Source organism: Juglans regia, chromosome 2 (assembly GCF_001411555.2).
Source record: "Juglans regia cultivar Chandler chromosome 2, Walnut 2.0, whole genome shotgun sequence".
NCBI lineage: Eukaryota > Viridiplantae > Streptophyta > Magnoliopsida > Fagales > Juglandaceae > Juglans > Juglans regia.
In genome coordinates, this window is record NC_049902.1 from 33,802,218 (window position 1) to 33,823,288 (window position 21,071).

The 21,071-nt window shown below is 36.7% G+C and overlaps 3 protein-coding genes and 1 non-coding gene across 5 annotated transcripts; 2 read left to right on the top strand and 2 right to left on the bottom strand.

Annotated features, from left to right (window-relative positions):
* The first annotated feature begins 1,065 nt into the window (after positions 1-1,065).
* LOC109012585 (transcription factor TCP4-like) lies at positions 1,066-3,970 on the top strand. The gene has a single exon (XM_035687901.1). It carries the CDS (start codon positions 2,119-2,121, stop codon positions 3,391-3,393), a length of 1,275 nt encoding a protein of 424 aa, XP_035543794.1. The 5' UTR covers positions 1,066-2,118; the 3' UTR covers positions 3,394-3,970.
* Positions 3,971-5,273: 1,303 nt separating this feature from the next.
* On the bottom strand, positions 5,274-9,068 carry LOC109012593 (protein IQ-DOMAIN 1-like). Of its 2 annotated transcripts, none has more exons than XM_018994311.2 (6): positions 9,012-9,068; positions 8,580-8,701; positions 7,315-7,488; positions 6,471-6,701; positions 5,986-6,099; positions 5,274-5,884 (listed from the first exon to the last, which is right to left on the bottom strand). In XM_018994311.2, the coding sequence occupies exons 2-6, from the start codon at positions 8,652-8,654 to the stop codon at positions 5,600-5,602; spliced, it is 879 nt and encodes a 292-aa protein (XP_018849856.1). In that variant the 5' UTR covers positions 8,655-8,701; positions 9,012-9,068; the 3' UTR covers positions 5,274-5,599. The 2 variants fall into 2 exon arrangements, with proteins under 2 accessions (XP_018849856.1, XP_018849866.1); XM_018994321.2 differs by lacking the exon at positions 9,012-9,068 and adding an exon at positions 8,783-8,987.
* A 323-nt stretch (positions 9,069-9,391) lies between these two features.
* TRNAI-UAU lies at positions 9,392-9,465 on the bottom strand. Its single transcript has one exon. It is a non-coding gene; the product is annotated as a tRNA-Ile (tRNA).
* A 4,993-nt stretch (positions 9,466-14,458) lies between these two features.
* LOC109012609 ((-)-germacrene D synthase-like) lies at positions 14,459-18,589 on the top strand. Its single transcript, XM_018994330.2, has 7 exons — positions 14,459-14,694; positions 15,340-15,661; positions 15,923-16,295; positions 16,486-16,704; positions 17,431-17,569; positions 17,658-17,906; positions 17,981-18,589. The coding sequence occupies exons 1-7, from the start codon at positions 14,554-14,556 to the stop codon at positions 18,287-18,289; spliced, it is 1,752 nt and encodes a 583-aa protein (XP_018849875.1). The 5' UTR covers positions 14,459-14,553; the 3' UTR covers positions 18,290-18,589.
* Positions 18,590-21,071: the final 2,482 nt, after the last annotated feature.

The window sequence follows — 21,071 nt, forward strand, 5'->3', positions numbered from 1 at the left end:
ACATAATTTATAAAAATAATATCGTTTTATGTAAATATATTTAATTTAAAATTTAATTATATAAAAAATTATAAAGAAATATAAACCTATCACTTGAAATGTTATACATGTGATTTTACAAATAAGATTAGTCTAATAAATAAAGAGAAATAATATTTATAATTATAAAGAATTTAGGCTGCGTTTGGATGTCAATAATAGTAGTGAATTGAGATGATAGAATGAGTTTTGTAGGGTCTATCTAAAATGAATTTAAATGTATTTGAATGTTAAGATAAATTTAGATGTATTTATGAGAAGTTGAAAAAAGTTATGGGTTCTACGTTTAAAAAAATTTTGAATTAAGATGAGTTTAATAATTTAAAAATTAGGTACTTAAATGTTAAATTAAATTTAAAATTACATTGAATTAAGTTGAAATTAAATTACTTAACAACTAAACGGGACCTTTATCACCGCACATAATTTTTAAAAAAATTGATAAATATAGAATTTATATAAAAATTAAAATTTTTAATAATATATCGGATTATTTAAAAAGAAATACGCGCTCACTTGTAGAACCTATCATCATACTTAACATTATTTATAAATAAATAAAAAATAAGCGTACGGACCCCAACAAAGGAGAAGCCACGATCGTACATGCAATCAAGACGTGGAAGGACATATTTATGATGAGAGTCCCCACCAACCGGCAACCGGCGCAACTCTCCAATGATATAATGGCGTGGAGGTGGCATATAATGGTACCAATCCACCGAAGCATCATCCAGCCAGTCCTAAGAGACATGACAAGTTGACAACGATCTAACTTCTAACCGGGAACTAGGAAGTAAAAAAAAAACTGAAAAACCTACTTTAATTACGGTTTGAATAGTAAAATAAGATGGATTGATTTTAAATAAAAATAAAATAAAATATTATTTTTAATATTATTATTATTTTAAAATTTTAAAAAATTATAATAATAAAATAAAATAAAACATTTTTCTTATCCACTAAACGTGAGAGGAAGGATATAATAGAGAAGAGAGAGAGAGAGAGAGAGAGAGAGGCGGGGAGTTTAAAGTTGAAAGAGGAGCAAAAAGCTGGCGAGAGAGTTTGGTTGGGAGTTTTGTGCAGTGTTGCTAGTACAAGAACCAGCAGCAGACGCAGTGATGAGATCACAGAAATCTTTAATCCTCTTTCTGACCAAACACTGCCGCTCATCAAGAGCTCGTATAGGCCTATAGGGAATTCTTCTTCCTATAACCTTAATTTACTGTTCCACCACCCCCACACAAGCCTCTCTCTCTTCTCTCTCTCTGCCTCTGTCCCAGTCTCACACAGCATGGAAAAACTGCAGGAAGATTCCCAAGAAGATCCCTCTTGAAATTGGGTGTATCTAGTTCCCTGGGTTTGCTTGGTCAAGTGGGGTATTAAACTATTTACCAACAAAAAAAATTCCAGTTTAGTTGGGGCATTCTGGGTGTATCAAAAGCTGTGTAAAGAGACAGTAAAAGAGAGGCAAAGAGATGGGTTAGGCTGAATATAGAGTTGGCCTTAGCCTTCTGGGTCTGGTTTGTTGTTTTCTTTTTTCTTTTTCATTTTTTTTTCAACTTAGAGGGCTTTGGTTTCTGGTGTTGGGTAATGGAAACTGGGAAAACTGAATGGCAGAGCCTTTTGGGAGAGGCAGCAGCAGAAGTATCAGGTCTCAGTTGGGTGGCAGTTGCACAAGCAACAAGAGGAGAGTGGGAACCAAAGGGAGAGTAAAGAATCAACAACCCACAAAGAAAAAGTGTGCTGCTGCTTTAAAAGCTGGAAGGGGAAAAGCACAAGGGGCCGAGTCTGGATCCTCAAAAGAATCATCATCATGAACATCAAAACCCAGTTCTAAATTCAAGGCATGTTCAAGAAGAGGGAGAAGAAGAAGAAGACGACCAAGATTCCACATCACAGCAAAAAGAGCATCACCATCATCAACAGCAAGAGGCAGTCTTTCATTTCCAGCACCACCATCTCCATCAAAACCAACATTTGTATGGAGGATTAGACTCACAGCCACAACCATCGCAACCTCCAAAGAAACGCTCTCACTTTCCTTCTCCTCAAACTTGCATCGAATATGCAGGAAAAATGGGAGAGAACCACCACCAAGCCACAACATCGTCGAGATTGGGGATAAGAAGCGGAGGCGGCGAGATCGTGGAGGTTCAAGGAGGCCACATTGTTCGCTCCACTGGACGCAAGGACCGCCACAGCAAGGTCTGCACCGCCAAGGGGCCCAGAGACCGTCGTGTCCGTCTCTCCGCCCACACCGCAATCCAGTTCTACGACGTCCAGGACCGGCTTGGCTACGATCGACCCAGCAAGGCCGTCGATTGGCTCATAAAAAAAGCGAAGGCCGCCATCGACGAGCTCGCCGAGCTCCCAGCGTGGAACCCCACGACTTCGGTCACCACCACCACCTCACGACAAGAGCAGTACAACCAGCAGCCGCAGATAATCGACGAGAACGAGAATACAATCGGTATCCACCGTGGTCCGATGGATACCATTGCTTCAAGCAGTAGGAGGACAACATCTGCAATGGTGGGCTGCGATGGTGGTAGAGTTTCAGAAGCTGATATGCATAATCTTCAATCAGTCCAGATGGGCCAGAACCCGAATAATAGTTGTAGTTTTCTTCCACCATCGCTGGACTCGGACTCTATTGCTGAAACAATCAAGTCTTTTTTCCCTACGGGTGCATCGGCGGAGACAATGCACTCTCCTTCGCCGATACAGTATCAGAATTACCCACCAGATTTGCAGTCGAGAACTAGTAGCCAGAGCCAAGATCTGCGGCTCTCACTTCAGTCTTTTCACGACCCAGTTGATCTTCTGCACCGGAACCAGCACCAGGCCCAGACCTATCATCATCAAAATGAACAAATGCAGTTTTTCTCCGGAACAACCCCATTGGGTTACGGTGGGTCCTCCTCTGCTGGGTGGTCTGAGCACCACCAACACCACCCAGCAGATACGGGCCGGTTCCAGAGAATGATAGCTTGGAATAGTGCTGGTGCAGACACTGGTAATGCCAACAGTGGAGGCGGTAGTGGATTCGTCTTCAATTCACCACCGCCACCTCCTTTGTTCGGCCAAAACCAGTTTTCTACACAGAGGGGACCCCTTCAGTCCAGTAACAACACCTCTTCGGTTCGCGTTTGGATAGACCCGTCAATTGCCACCGCCTCCGCTTATCACCATCAAATTCCGCCAACAATCCATCAGTCCTCAACATCGAGCATTGGATTCGCCTCCGGCGGATTCTCCGGGTTTCACATTCCAGCACGTATCCAGGGTGAAGAGGAGCACGACGGCATCTCAAACAAGCCGTCTTCTGCCTCCTCCGATTCTCGCCATTGATCGATCAGAATAAAGCGACCGATTTCCCTCTCTTTACGAGGTGCTACCTTCAAAACCCACTTCTCAAATTCATCTAAAATGCCTCATTACCGACTTTTAACTTGACTTTCCAACAAATAATCTACCTGTTTGTTAAAATGCTTTTGCGGGACTCTTATCATGCACTAGGAGAACCAAGAAGAGTAGTTATTATGTCAATAGAGTAATGGAAGAGAGGAGACTTTCAGTCAATTTGATCCGATGGCGTATCCCGTGGGAAGAAGAAATCTGAGTACCTTTCAGGCTATTCGGTCCGCGGTTTGTTTAGTTTCTATCATCTGATTATGTTCTAGCTTTGTTGTTATGTTTGAGTGGGCTCCTAGAGCTCAACTTTGTTTAAGTTGTAGGATTGCTGTGTTTCTGTCGGCAGACTTCGTACATGTCATGCTGTTTGATTTCACTTTCATTTCTAGCGTTTCCAGCGGTGAAACAGCAACTAGTTTGTTCTAATAAACCTGGGCAGAGTATGGCTCTGTTTCGAACATTTGTCATAAAACCCGGCAAAACCAGATCAACTAATATGTTTCTTTCTCTTTCACCTCGTCTTAGAAATGGACTGGACATCTTCTTAAAGAATTGCCAAGTAGATGAAAGGTTTTTTTTTTTTTTTTTAATCATTCTGAATGATTTGTGATTGCTATGTTCCTTTACCACTTTCCGCTGGAACAGTTATAATTTCCTTCGAGGGTTTCCTTAGACCTGCAAAAGGAATTAAAAGATTATCTTATCTTTTACATCTTGCTCGGATTTTGGGATCAGAGGACTAGAGGTCATTTTCCTTGTACAGTAGATTGTTGAGAAGAAAAGTAGTTTGTTCCACAATTCTCTCTCCTCCCAAACTGAAAAGGAAAAATGGAAAATTTCTGCTTTTGTAGTGTCGTATCTTCTTACTGCCGATCTTTATAGCCTCTTTAGTATATATAAACTAACTGGAACAGTATTCACTAGGACTGCGAAATTGCTATAGACCTCACTCTTGAAGGGAAAGCAAAACAAGGATGAATCTTGACAACTAATTTACTCAATTAGTGCCAGTTAGGTGGGGTCTAGAAAAGTTGAAACCCCTATATACCCATATTAGTAGAATCTGGTTTCCCTTATTCAGCCCTCCTATGTATTAGATTTAGCGTGTCTTCAAAAAGGTGATCTTAGGATGCATGCAACAAAGGTTTAGATTTAAATAAGTTGTGAAGTCCGCTTTGCAATTAAGATCAGGTTGGTTTGGAATGATTGTGCGCTTTTGCCATGGGAAGTGGGCTAACTGGAGTAGGAGGAACCATGAAAGCGGAATTGATTGAACACATGTTCAACATGCTCAATTATAGAAGAATGCATGACAGAATGGATACTACCAAAATGTATTTTTGGCCATCTGTCTATGGTCCCCTATCCTTTAAATATCTGTGCCTAATAAAATCACTTCAGCCTAGGTTGGAACTTTCTTCTTTTCCCATGGGAGATTAGGGAGAAACAAAATAAACACATGGCTTATATATTGTTGATACTACCCCTTCCGAAGAATGTCGGTATCAATGGAGGAAAGGTGCTGCGACACCTTTAGAATCAGAAGAACGCAACAATTAGGTGGGGTATGGAATTTGGATAGTAAGATGAGATAGATGGTTTTAGATGAAAGTTGAATAAAATATTGTTAAAATATTTTTTTTAATATTATTATTGTTTTGAGATTTGAAAAAGTTGAATTGTTTATTATATTTTATGTGAAAATTTGTGAAACTTGTAATGATGAGATGATATAAGATGGGTTGAGATGATTTTAGTATCCAAATTGAGCCGCCAAAATCAGCGTCTTTCATACGAAAGGAATACGGTAAAGTATTGGATTCTCTCTAGTTCATTGGAAATTCAGTATTGAAGAATGGTAGAGAGGAAGGTTAACAGTGGAGGAAACAATATTCTTGTTGCTATTCAAATGCTTAATATAATATGTACAGGGGATATAATAACATCCTTTGACAATCCAGAATATGAAGTCTTTTTGTCTTATTTTACACCTGGAGAAAATCACACTAAACCAAATAAGAACACAAGATACACTAGAACCCCAATCAATCCGTGCCTCGCGACACCAATCAATAAGCAAATTCTTAGTTGGATATCTGCAGTTTTAGGCCAACTTAAAGCTGCTGTTCTCTGCTTAGACAGCTTATTTCTCGGTGGTTGGCTGCACTAAGTCTTTTGCTTTTGTGGTTCCTTTCTCATTCGAAAATGCCGGTTTCACTGAAACTGATATTTTCTTCTCTGGCTGGTTTGCCACTTTGTTTAGTGTGCTTTGCTTGGCCTGCGCTTTGTTTGAATCTGCAGAATTTGAGTGAACCCGGATCTCCCAAGGGCGAGCAGCTATCCAACGCTCCATCCAGCTCCAACCCCAGTTTTCTTTGCCAAGACTGTAGGAAGCCTGGCCAAGATATTGGCTAGAGTTGGCCCTCCACTGCAAATCACATTCATGCATAAAATTCTCAAAAGGAATCCATAAACATAATTAGTATTAGAAGTGAGGATGAAAGTGGTTTGTCATGGTTTGGCAGAGACCTGATGAGAGAAGGCATATGCCATGGCTCGCTCCCGCTTAATTGCTGCTTCTTCTCTCTGTCGGATCCTGGAAAGGATTTCCTCCATGGTTTCAGAGCCACCGCACCACTCCACCTGTTAAGCAAATTAACAATTGTTAAGCCAATGGTGCCATCCGTCTCTGACCAATTGCCATTACCATTTAGCCAGTGCAGCAACAAGAAGAATATTACAGGAGGCTGTTCGTTCAAATATTGGATGAACGTATCTGAAAAGAGTGACGAGTAAAGCACATATACCAGTCTCAAACGCAATAGAAATAGAAGAAAATTTCTCCTTTTTTTTTTTTTGTTGTGCGTTGGGTATTAATAAATCAGAGAGAGGCATAACAGCCGTGCTTTGAACAATACTGGCCGCCCACCAAGACAGCATAATACTAATATTTGTTGAAGGCAATGAAAGCATAGGTGTAATGATAAGTAGGAGAAGGTTAGAGTCAAGAGTGCCTCTAGCTCATGAAGCTTGGCTTCGAATTTCAACTGATTTTCCGACTTCTTTTGCCTAAGTCGGCCTTCTGTTACCATTCGGAGTCGGCGAGCTCTGATTTGGTCTTGTATCCTACTCCATAAATGGATATGGCTCAATGCAGTTGATGCTTGCTGCGTGACAGTCTGATCCTGAATCAAGCTCTGATATCTCACCGTCCCCTTCTTTAGATGGCACACTTTTTTTCTTACCTGCGTTACATAAGAGGCAGCAGAGACGACTGTGATGATGATAGAGTTGGATGGTATGGGCTCAAGCTCAAATTTTCGAGTACAGTTACACAAATGGTACAAGCTAATTTCTTGAGATATACATTTTGTATCTTTTAACTATATATATGTCTTGTATATTCGAATCTGACTCTACAATTCACCTAATCAATTAAAATTTGTATGTGTTTAGTCTATTTATTAAGTGAGAGTCTGGCTCACACGTCATGGGGAGAGTTAAATATGAAAATAATAAGATCTCTTGTGGTGATTTCACAGATCTAACTGTGAAAATTATGTCACATTACCTATTTTTCAATCATCTTAAATAGTTAAAATTGGACGAGAATACCATTTGTCAATTTTTTTAATAGTCAAACAATCTCTCTTGATGCTGAAAACATGTACATTGCAACTTAAAAAATAATCTACGAGAAGAGAGGTATTTGTCAAGTTCTCATTTAGGCACATTAGCATGGTGGCACTGCCTATATATATAGGTACACCACCAATAGTTGAACACCAAACAGAAGCAAATAAAGATATTGGGGCGAAAACTATGCATATGCTTCATACTGTGGTGAAATATATATACCATATATGCCCGAAATGCAGTTTGAATCCGAGTTGCAGCTATATCTTCTTTGACTGGAACTGGAGGAACATCAGGAAGATTTTCAATGGGACGATCATTAGAGGAGCTACTTGACTCGTTATGAGAATGATCCTTCGACTTTGATCCATTTGGTTTATCAGTAGTTGAGTGTACCTATATATGTTGTATACCACAGTATATTAGGGAAACGTAGTCATCAAAACAAAATGAGAGAGAGAGAGAGAGAGAGAGAGAGAGAGAGAGAGAGAGAGAGAGAGGCAGGGCCACTGCAAGTTCATACCACCAGGTGAAAATACATACAAATACTAATGCTTTATCAACTATACTTAATAATTAAACATGTTAAACTGTTATGCTTACCACTTTCGGCTTCTTTTTTTTCTCTCTCCAAAGGCCTTTTTCTCTCCACCCAACTTTTGGCCATCCTTCCATTTACTCCTCCGCTGGGTGGGGGGTTGGAGCTTTGGCTCCTCCCTCCCTCCTCTTGTCTAGCGAACACTGGAGCTGTCTATAGTATTTTCTTTCAATTTTTCCATTATTTTTCGTCCGTATCACCAATATGTGCTAATCTATTGCCTATCGGCCTCTTACGACCACCATGCACCTAGTCAATAGACTCTCTAGCCGTCGATTTGTCAGATGGTTGAAGAAAACTGATCAAAAGAGTGGCGCGTGAGTCTTACGTGCGGCTCATACTGCGTCGCCGCGCCAGGGAGAGTCTGCCTTCGTCACGCGCAGCACTACTGAGATATGTGGCTTCGGATCTCTCAGATCCGACCACCCATTTATTTTCTAGATTGGCGCGTGAACCACACGCGCCTCCATAGATAGTGAAGGTCCTATGCTTGCGTATCAACGCATCCTCCAATTGCTACATTCCTATATTCCAGCTTTCCCTAACTGATGATTGAGACCAAGCAGTCATGGAAGTCTCCTACAACCAGTTTAGACAAACAAGATGTAGCATACATCGATTCATTGTGACTAAAAGTTGCAGGCTTACAGTCTGTTTATTAGACTATGCTGAAACCGCTTTAAGCGGCTTCCCCTTAGTGGGAAATGGGTGGGAGCCAATTTTTGACTCCAGATCCTCTTTTTTTATTCCACTTGTGTTGCATTTGTTTGTTTTGGGATGATTGTTGGGGACTCCCACCCCATTCAATCTAGTATCATGTAACCACTTAGTTTATCTATGAATTTGCTTGCTTAGGACGAAAAAAAAAAAAACATGTCAAACTATTTACCTTTGCTTGCTTTGATCTATCTTCCTTCACTCTTTTTATGCTAATCAATGACCTAAACCAGTCTCCTGAACCCATTGGTATTGATCAGAATGCAGAAGGTTGGAATGAAACCTAAGACAGACCTGGCACAAAAAAGTTTCCTCAGCCATTACCATAGATTTCATTCATGTGTGCAAGTAATAGGGGAAAACAGTAATAACAACATGAATCCAGTTCTGATATCATCCAAATCCTGTTGGGTAATAATATGTTGGCACTCGAGAAGTAAACAAGGATATCATCATCGCCAGCACAACAATTTAAAAGCTACAACAGAACAGAAGGCCACAAGGATTTGTATGCTGCAAGGGAGATAACTCTGCCAGAAAACACCATCATACATTCAAGCACAAGAAATGGAAGTAAAGATAGATGGTTTAAGGAAATGCATACCGGAGAAGAGGCAAATTAGGCATGGGCCTGGGAGGAGTTCTGGGTAGTTTTAAAGGTTTGGAGTATAATTCAAGAAAAGAACAGTGAGAGAGAGAAAGAGTTGCATGGTCTCTCTCTCTCTTTACACGTTCTCAACTCTCAAATGACAACCCAACTAAACTGAAGCTGCTGTTTGATCTTTGGAAGGTCCGCAGTCAAAAACATTAACACGGGCTAAAGTTCCAACAATTATCCCGAAAATTTAAAAACATTTATGTTACATTCCGAGTGGGTCCTGTGCAGGTTATGTACTCTGTAATCAATTGGCATTGCCAACCTAAAGGTTGATACGCTGTAAATGATGTGGACTATGAAGAAAAAGGTTTAAGTTAAGAATGATATGGTCCCGGCGGGGCTCGAACCCGCGACCTTCGGCTCATAAGACCAACGCTCTAACCAACTGAGCTACGGGACCGATTTGGGACAGATATTCCCTTCTCTTATTTTGATTTAATTCTGTTCTAGATAGGTAAAAATGCCATTTATTAAGATAACGGTGGCCAAGTTCATGTAAATTAAGGATCGAAAATGTTTGCAATATATTAGAATTATACCTAGGCGTACAGTCAACTAGTTAGTTACTTCACCATTTTTGTAACAAAATCTATTGATCTGTTTCTCTAATACAATAAGCATGTATTTATAATTTAGAGTTACTTTATTTTTAAACTGTTGTGTAAAACACACCATCTAGGTAATTTAAATAGTAAAACTTGATTTGTAAAATTTAAAATTTAAAAATTTATCTTTCATATCAAATTATATTATGTGGCGCTCTTATACACACCGGCTTAATATATAATTGAATTTCTTTATAATTTATAGTACCTCAAATGGCCAATGACTCGATAGATCAAAAGAAATATAAAGGAAACTATTGAAATAAGTTTATTTTATATCAAAACCCCAATTGATCTATATGACCAAGATTAATATTGCGACTTTCATGTACTAATTAGGACTTAAAAAGTGCTTTGATTAATAGATATTATTATTTTTATTTTTCAATTAGATCGAACACCAAGTACTTAAAAAACAAGTTTAATGTCCGAAAATTCCAAGAAGCAATTGAAGAATAAAAAAACCATAAATCTTAACTCTTACTAACTCACCAAATGAGTGATGACTAATATGTACTAATTAAAATTATCCAAGTATCTTTATAACGCAGCGGGAATATCTATCAATTCACTCAATAAATTGGTTAGTTGTCAAACATGCAATTAATTTAATAAACAATCAAATACATAAAATAAACGAAGTGCGTAACACCAAGATTGATATCGAAAGGAAATATTTTAAAGAACTCTTTAAAGGTAAAACCATACGAGGCAGCCAAATCTAAAAAAATAAATTTTATTATTTGAAAATCAATTACAAGTAAAGTTCAATAACAAAACCTTTGTCAATTGACACTCTTACTTGACCAGACAAATGATCAATTTGTCTTCTACCGCAGTAGCAGCCAGAACCTCTGATGATCTTCAAATATTGACTTTTCTCTAGGAACTCCGGTTGCTGAAATTTGATCACCTCAACTTCAACACGGAGTATATATATATATGCACTAAAAAAAAGAGATAAAACACTAGAAAATTTTCTAAGAGAATTTTCTCACACTCAAGTATCACTTTCTGAGATAAACAATATGAAAATTTTTTAAGGAATTTCCTCACCAAAATATGCGCTAGAAAGTGCTATAGAAAATATACAAATATGAATCTCTACTGATTCTAACCAATAAGATCCCTTAAATAAACAATCTGAAAATCAATTCCAATTACAGTAGTATTCTGCTGATGGAACAAATTTGATAGGAGTTTGATATGCAGTAGGACTCCGCTGACGGAATGAGTCTGGTAGAAATTTGATCTGCAGTAGGACTGTGCTGACGGTTGCGAAGTTGTCTCCTAACGGAATGCTGACATTTCGCGATAACTCTTTGCTGCAGTAACAGATTTTAGATCAACCTCTTCTCTATATAAGTGCAGATTCATTGGGACTCGATTTTTCTACTTATGACTTATCTAAACAACCTCTAATATCTCCTAGATAAACTTAATATTATTATAGATAAAATCAATAAATAATTTATATTCATCTAAAATTAATATCGTAATGTTAGGATAAATTCTATCATTTTAGTCACCTAATCCTTTATAAATTTATTAACTTAGTTATTTAGTCTTAACCAAACTTTTACATCTATACTAGCTATTTATGATTTTTTTATATATAGCTAGCTGGATCGAACCATGAAAGTACTAATGCATGCATTCTAGCTAGCTGGTTTCAAGTACTAACTATTTCCTCTTAATCAAGTGTATAGATATACATCAGCTGGATCGAACCATGCTGCATGCATAAACGTTTCGGTTTTTTTTTTTTTTAATATATATATTTATATATAAATAGAGCATAAGAAATAACATGAATTGATCATATACTATAATATATCTGTGAATATTAATCCAGTGAAAACATTCGTTAATAAAATCTTTCTTGATTAATTAGGACATTCACTATAACATATTTGATCTATTGTGATGGATGAAACTGTCACAAAAAATAAACAAACCATCATCAAAATTTTTTTTGTGATGGTTTAAGATCGTCACCACAACTATCACCAAAAATGTATCACAAAAAGTATTTTGTGACAGTTTATTGTACAACCGTCACTATTTTTTTTTTTTTTGACGCCTTACTAGAGATATAACATTCGAATATGAAGTTTTTTTTGTGACGGTTGAATTCCATTGCAGAAAGTAACGTTCACACGTAACGAATAACGTTTGAATGTTTAACCGAAAGATTAGCATTGGAACGATAAATATGTAACATATATACTATATATAGATAATATAGTATATATATAGCTAGTATAGTAATCCATATTATATAGTTAGTACTTTATTAATATATTGTAATCTAATAAATTGTAGTCTATTATATACTGAGGAATCTGTATAGTATATTTATAATATATAGTGGTCTATATAGGTAGTTTAGTGATATATATATATATATATAGATTAGTAATCTATTAATATATAATTAGTACATTAATATATACTTGGTTCTCACCATGACTTTGGCATGTTGAGAACCACTGGAGAAGATCGATCCATTAATTCTTATTTTTTAATTTTTTAAAATAATTTATTCATTTTTTATTGGAAGATCATGTAAAGGAACTGGCTATATGTTTTTATTAAATTTATATATTTTTTATATTTTATAAAAATATGTATGATGATTAGGACCACATGAAGTAATGTTACAGGCTGAACTCAAACCCTTACGATCATTAGCAATTAGTTAAACCATTATTAATCCACTCAAACATAGGATGGTAGAATCCGGCCCTTAAATGGCCGGCCAGGAGGACGACTTCTCAAAGATTGATGCATGCCTAGCTACTTGATCGAGTCAGAATAAGCTGCTCAATATAAATTGAGTAACGATAGATACAAACTTTAAAAGGACAATTTATATACAAGTCTGTAATAAAAAAGTAGATCTTATTAATAAATAATATTTTTTTTATATATTTTTTAAATGCATGTGATTAACTTTTTTACAAGGACTTATATGCGACTTGTCTATTTGAGAATTGTATAAATTATTTCTCATATAAACTTAGTCTTAAATTAAATATTTTTAATGTTTCAATAAAGGGATTATTATATTAAATATAAATTTACGTAAAAATCATTCTTGTGAATGTATGATAACGAGCATATCTTAATGTGTTTAATAAAAAATAGCTAGTAACATATATTTTGAAATGAAGTTAATATATATAAATATATTTTTTCAACTATTTTTGGTTAATCATATATATAATTAATTATGGCGGCCAGTCGACTCATTTAGGATTAATATGGAGGTCTTTAAAGGCCAATTGAATTACATATACTTTCTCTCAGTTTTTATGTAAAATTATGTTAATTCGATCAAATGAGTTATTCGAGTCAGTTCAACCTATTAGTATGAAACGTGTTGAAATGGATCATGTCGTGTCAATCTATTTTATAGATAATTAATAATGGGTCAAAATGTGTCGTGTCGTGTTAACTCGTCATTTTCATGGATCATATTAGAATATGAAATTTGACATGTTTAGCTTAACGTACGTGTCGTATTCGTATTGACTCATATAGTATAATATACATGCTTTGACACGATCCGTTTACACAACTTTCCATCCCTACTCCCATTTGAGGTGGCGGCATTAAGCCACCTGGCTATGAATACAAATTGCAAATTATGTAATACGTTGGGATGCAAAAAGTAAAATACAATTTTTTTAAGAACTCTAAAATAATTATTAGACTAATGGTACGGGACGAGGGGGCTAAGGCATATGTAAGAATATATATATATATATATATATAAAATATGACATAACTCTCTATATATATAATAATAAAATACATGTTGTTTAAGTACATGTTTGAATGCATATATAAAAAATAAAATATAATCAATTATACTAATTGAACTCGTCGCTCTTTTAATAAATAAAATTCATCAATTATGGGATTTTTGCTAAATTTTTCAACAATTGCCTTCTCAATATAAACTACTATATAATTTTTAAAAAAGTCATCCTCTATTTTGTTTTGAAATCTTGTTTTAACGATATTCATAATCTAGAAAGCTAGTTTAATTTGTAGTTGCTGTTAAAATTAGAAGTGTCAAGACAAGTCGAATCATTCTGTCAACTAGATAATAAACATTGGCATTTCCAGTAATTTTCAATACCCGACATAAATAAGAAATTATAGACAAGTCTTGTAGATGTAGATGATAAGGCATATCATTAATTCTTGTAACGTTGCACCTGAAATTTTAGTTGATCTTTGTCTTGTTCAATAAAATCTTTTGGATAAAACTTTCTCTATAAGATCACCTATATATATTCATGTCAATGTTAAATGATCAAGTTTTCAACTTCTCTAGTAATCCATAAATTTTTTTTTTTGGGGGGATATTTTGTCACCGCCACCTCCCCCCCCGCGCCCGCCAGGGCCGCCTACGTTCGTCCATGCTAATTAACAGCCGTATGTGATATTGCAAGCGTGCATCGTATGCAAAACCAACCCTTTCATGTATCATTTATGTCAAGTTCTGAAGTTTTCAACTTCTCTAGTAATCCATAATTTTTTTTTTTTTTTTGGGGATATTTTGTCGCCGCCCCACCCCCCCCCCCCCCCCGCGGGGGCCGCCTACGTTCGTCCATGCTAATTAACAGCCGTATGTGATACTGCAAGGCAAGCATGCATCGTATGCAAAACCAACCCTTTCATGTATCATTTATGTCAAGTTCTGACGTGGCTTGCTGCACGCATTTAGTTATCTCTATAAATAGCTGAGTTGCACTTCGACATTGAAGCACAAAAAACCCACATCGATCGACAGTGACTTGCAGTTTCTGCATACTACATATATACAGTACCCTAAATCATCTGAAATTGGAAATAGATCAGAGATCATCATGTCATTCCCAATTTCAGCAGTTCCTTCTTCAACCCAAATTGAAGCCTCTGGAAAATTAGTGGGTCGTAACTTGGCGCATTTTAGTCCCAGCGTATGGGGTTCTCATTTCCTATCTTATGCTTCTGATTCCAACGTACTGGTGAGGCGATACTACTCGATCCCTACATATATATAATCTTATTTATTACATATATATATAGCAATTAATATATAATTTCCTTTCTCATGATGTGTTTTACGTAATTTATAATAATTTTGCTGCAGCATGCATGCTATGTAAATTTGTGGTCGAAATATTAATATTGTTTTTACTCTTTGGAAATTTTCTTTAAAACAATACATGACCTAATTAATTAATTAATTATCAAGTAAATAACTTAATTTAGGTGAGGATGTACAACAAGTAAGTACTACTCCTAGCCTAACTTATTCCAGAATAATTAATCTCGATATCTTGATCACTTATGCACTACTACTGTCACATGTACAATGTACATGATCACGAACAGTACCAAGTTAAACGAAGGCCACTTTGTACTACTGTTTGTTCATCAACTTCTTAATTTCTTGTAGGGTAAAAAATATATTGTAGCGTTTCTGCTTAATTTCTAATTATATTATTTAATTTCTGGATTCTGATCACTAAAGACCGGATTTATAACCTAAAGAACCAAGTTGCCTATGATCATTTCCTTAATTCTTAGTATATGCAGTACTGATCATGATCTTATCGGAAACAATCTTTTATGATGTGAACAAATTATTTTCTTGATCAATTGTGTAGGACGCAGATGATGATCATAAAATCATGCAACAAGTTCAAGAGTTGAAGGACGAGGTGAAGAGGATGCTAATTATATCTCCCGGTAGTACCGATCAAACGCTTTCAGAAAAGCTGGATTTGATTGATGCAATTCAGCACTTGGGTGTTTCATACCATTTTGAAAGTGAGATCGACGAAATACTGCAAAAAGCGCACAAGATCAACCCTCCTTGCTTTAATAACATCAATATTATGGATCATGCTGCAGATGACCAGCTTAAACTTTACACCATTTCCCTTTGGTTTCGATTGCTTAGACAACAAGGTTATGACGTTTCATGCGGTACGTACGTAATTCTCATTAATTTGTTCTACTAAATCTCTATTGTTTTCTCCTTAATTCGGGGAAAACTAATAATATTCATGAAGTGAATCATGTATATATAATAACAGCATTCGATCCCTCCCTCATTTGAACCCTGCATGATCTACTGCATGATGCTAATATCAGCATGAACAGCATTAATATTCACAATAGCTGAATTCTTCTTTATCTGTTCTGAGTTCTCGATCACTAAGTACTATTCGTGTGGTTGTGAAACAGACATTTTTAACGAGTTCAAAGATGACAAAGGTAGCTTTAAGGCATCCTTAATTTCTGATGTGAAGGGCATGCTGAGTTTATACGAGGCTGCCCATCTTGGCATAAATGGAGAAGACATTCTAGACGAAGCCCTTGCTTTCACTACCACTCATCTTGAGTTAGCTGTGAATCATATAAGACCCCAATTGGCAAAGAAAGTAAAGCATGCTCTGAACCGGCCCATCCGCAAAGCGTTGCCGAGGTTAGAGGGATTATACTACATCTCTATCTACAAAGAAGAAGATTCATACAGCGAAACTCTGCTCAAGTTTGCCAAGTTAGATTTTAACGTATTACAATCACAACATCAGAAGGAAATAGGCGGTATTACAAGGTATATGCGTCCAATTACTTGATATATCGATCGCTGAGGCTTTTTATTTTGTCCTTGGCGCATGTATATTTTGGTGAAAATGAGTCATAAATTAATAGCTGTAAAAGAATCGTACGTGTATTATATACTACCAGATTTTATTTGATTGTCATAAATTATAATGTGAAGTTAAGTCGAATTTCTCGTTCAGATGTTGGAAAAATTTGGACTTCACTGCAAACCTGCCTTATGCGAGGGATCGAATTGTAGAGGGCTATTTTTGGACAATGGGCGTGTTCTTTGAACCCCAATATTCTCTTGCAAGAAGGATTATGACCAAAGTAATAGGCATGACATCGATTTTAGATGATACCTACGACGCCTATGGTTCATATGCAGAACTCAAGCTCTTTACAGAAGCAATTGAAAGGTTCGGTCGAGCACAATCACTACAACAAATTTCATTTTTAGTGACGAAATTTATTAGGGACGAATTTAATTAACGTCATTTTTAAAAGTACTAATTTGAGACAAAATTTAAATTTTGTCTCAAAACATGGATGAGGTTCTCAAGGCATTCGAACAGATAAATATCCGTCTGAACTAGATTTTTTGTAACGAAATATATTGTTTCAAAATTAGAAATATGTTCGAACATAGAGTTAACGTTTTTTCAAATGGTTTAGAGTTAATGTCTTTTCAAATGATTTAGTCTCTGTTAGAATAATAATTTTGGTGAAAAAGTTCATATAATTTTGCGAGGGAAAGTTCAAAACTATTTTGAATTATTGAAATTTTACGATCGAGCGAGGGTTTTTTGGTGGGGGAATCTGGCCGGATGGTTGCAAGATAGTTCGAACTCAAATGGGTTTGAACTAATTCGAACACTACATTTATTCATTCGAACGACTTATTTGGTGGGAAATTATAAAAATATTGGCGGGATTTTGATTCAATACTTTTGAACGGAAGTGTTCGGCTCGAGCAGTATGAACTTAGTTTGAACCCAATAAGAAATTTAGTGCTCATATTATAATTTGGTTTAAAAGTCCATTTTCCATAAGAAATTAATTAGTTTATAGCTTAAAAACTTTTCTCAGTCATACACATAATTTAGATGGTGAGATATGGAAATTCTTTGTTGTTTGAGCTTCAGATGGGACGTTAGCGCCATAGATATACTTCCCGAGTATATGAAGCTAATTTATAAGGCACTGCTAGATGTTTACGATGAAATTGAAGCAGAGACTGCGAAAGACGGTAGACCATTCTGTGTGCATTATGCGAAGGAATCAGTAGGCCAACAATTCCTTTAGTACTTCCAACTTTATTTTCCCTTTTGGACGAACAAGTTTACATTGACCTTGGATATTTTCTTTGCAGATGAAAAAACTAATCCAAGCTTACTTTATCGAAGCCAAGTGGTGCAACGAAGGCTATGCTCCAACAATGGAGGAATACATGTCTAATGCCATGACGACGTCAGCATATCAAATGCTAGCCCCAACTTCCTTTCTTGGCATGGGAAATATTGCAGACGAAGAGGTCTTTAAATGGGTATTCAATGACCCTAAAATTCTGAGAGCTTCAACAATCATTTGCAGACTCATGGATGACATTAAGTCACATAAGGTATAACGAAATACTTGTCATTTTCCCTTTGATATTTCACCCCAACATCGTTTTTATTTTGTTGACACTTGCAGTTTGAGCAAAGCAGAGCACATGCTGTGTCAGCGGTTGAATGCTACATGAAGCAGTACGGTGTTTCGGCAGAGGAAGAGGTATACAAATTGTTGGGGAAAGAAATCGTAAATGCATGGAAAGATATCAATGAAGAGTTACTCATGAACCGGACTGCAGATCATCATGTCCCGATGCCCATCCTTGAACGTGTTCTGAATCTTGCTCGTGTAATAGATTTGGTATACGAGGATGGCGATGCGTATACTGATTCTAATATGATGAAAGATTATATTGCCTCCTTGCTCGTAAATCCTCTTGTGCTACAGTGATCGATGCGCGTCGCGCGCGCGCGCGCGCATATATATATATATATACACACACACTAGTAGGGTTACCATGCACCTTGCATGCAGCTACGTACGTGTTCCCTTCAAATAAAGGTATTTTCAATTGCCCGTCTGCAATACATGATGCACTGTAAGTGTTTGTGCTTGTTGTCTTAATGTATTTATCAATATATGGAATAAGGTGAGAACTGGTTGATGAAGCAAGATCAACAACATGTATGCAAAGATATTAATGAATCGATATCATGCATGGACCACATGACTTTTGAGTCCTTGGAGTTATCTCTTCGTTGTATTTGCTATCAACTTAGCTTAAATCCGATCTCGAGGATATATATATATATATATATACACATATATATATATATATATATATATATATTAATTAAGTGCATGCATCATTTCACATTGTTGACACTAGACCTGAGCAAAATACCCGTTGAACCCGTCAACCCATTTGACCCGATCAGATCCGTTCGATAGAAGACGATTTTGCATCAACGTCCGGTTGAACCCGATAAATAACGGGCAGACTCGACTCTTATAAATATTAAAAAAACAAAAAAAAAAGACTTCAGTGTTCGATCTTCAGACACAAACCCTAGCAGCCAAGTCGCCCATGTTGGTCATCGATGATTGCGAATCGCCTGTCGTTTCATCTGCAATCAACTTCGGATGACCATTGATCAGATAAGATTTTACGTAGATTTCATCTGCCCTTCCCCAACTCAGGCTACCGTTGCCTCTTCTTCAAAATGCTTCAAAATAAAAATACCATTGTCTGGCTCTCACTCTACCTCTTCTTGCGTTCCCAGAAGTTCAGCAGCGCATTCGAGGATCCGCATTATACAACGACCAACGATTTGTTTACGACTAACACTGTCACCGCGTTCTCTTGTTTCAACAAAACCTGAACCAAGAAGTGCTTGGTTCTATAGATCCCTTCGCCATACCTTAATAGTTCCATTCGTTGAGCCTGTGAACACAAAGGCATCGAAGCCTATGACGATGTTGCATCTTCGTGGGCATTGATGGACTCCAATATAACAAGCCAAGCTCTTCATTCAAACTCATGCACAACACCTTGTCGAAGTATTTGATGTGAATGACGCTGCGATGGCGTTGGACTTTGTTAGGATTTTCGTTTTGCTTCTAAGGAATTTGGAACTTTCGTTTTGTTGTGAATGAGGAATTGAGAAAGTTTTCTCAGACTCGGTAAATCAAATTCATTGTTGCGCGAGAATGTCTTTAGTAATTTTAGACCCGACCCGCATATTACGGGTCGGGTTGATTTGTCCTGAGTATTCGGGTCGAGGTTGGGTTGGGTTAAAAAACAGTGCAGGTTAGACGGGTTGCATGCCTAGTTGACACGTGATCTTATTAATTAACATATCCAATAATCAGGATGTTCCAGCATGCAAATTAACCGAGCGAAGTCTGAAGGTTCGCTGCACATGATTTGCAATAGAAAATTCTTCATGACAATTAAAGCGGCCCCAATGTTCCTGCATGTGGCTCATGGATTTAAACACGTGCATTAAAAAAAGAGGGAGAGATCAGAATTAGAAAAAATCTAATACCAAAGACTGATTAATCATGGATTATTATATTATATTATATTATGGTTCTTAAAAACTCTCAAACATATGTATATAGGACAATAGATTGCGTAGGGATTTTGCAGTTTGAGCAAAGAGCACATGCTATGTCAGGGGTTGAATGCTACATGAAGCAGTACGGTACTGTTTCGGCAGAGGAAGAGGTATACAAATTGTTAGGGAAAGAAATCGTAAATGCATGGAAATATATCAATGAAGAGTTACTCATGAACCCGACTGCCGATCATGTCCCGATGCCCATCCTTGAACGTGTTCTGAATCTTGCTCGTGTAATAGATTTGCTATACAAGGATGACGATGCGTATACTAATTCTCATTTGATGAAAGATTATATTGCCTCCTTGCTCGTAAATCCTCTTGTTCTACAGTGATCGATGCACATATATATACTAGTAGGCCGGTTACCTTGCATCTTGCATGCTACGTACGTACGTGTTCCCTTCAAATAAAGGTATTTTCAATTGCCCGTCTGCAATACATATATGCACCGTAAGTGTTTGTGCATGTTGTCTTAATGTATTTATCAATACAAGGAATAAGGTGAGAACAGCTGGTTGATATATGAAGTAAGATAAAAAACATGTATGCAAATATATTAATGAATCGATATCATGCATGGACCACATGATGATGACTTTTGAGTCCTTGGAGTTATCTCTTCGTTGTATTTGCTATCAACTTAGCTTAAATTCTCGAGGATATATATATATATATATAGGACAAATGATTGCGTAGGGATTTTGCTTGGTCCCTTTTTTTCTTTCGTTGTTAGTTGGGCTAGCTAGCTGGATGCACCCCAGTACGTACTATAACAGCGCAGCAGCAAGAAAAATGTAGTGTTCAATTAAATAAAGGAAAATTAATTACTAGTGAGGATTTATGGATTTTTTATATTCGGTCGGTCGACAACTAACTAGGGAAGGACAACAACTCGGGAAGGGCAATAACTTTTTTTTTTTTTTTTTTTTTTCCCCCCTTAAAAAATGGAAGTACTAAGGAAACCTACGAGGCATCAAACAGGGATCTAGCACCAGCAATTTAAAGAAAATTAGGTACGTAATACACTATATATCTAGTTTCTGAGCCTTTCTCAAAGGGAAACTACATTATTGACTATACTCTTTAAAATTAATCGTGCCCTGAAA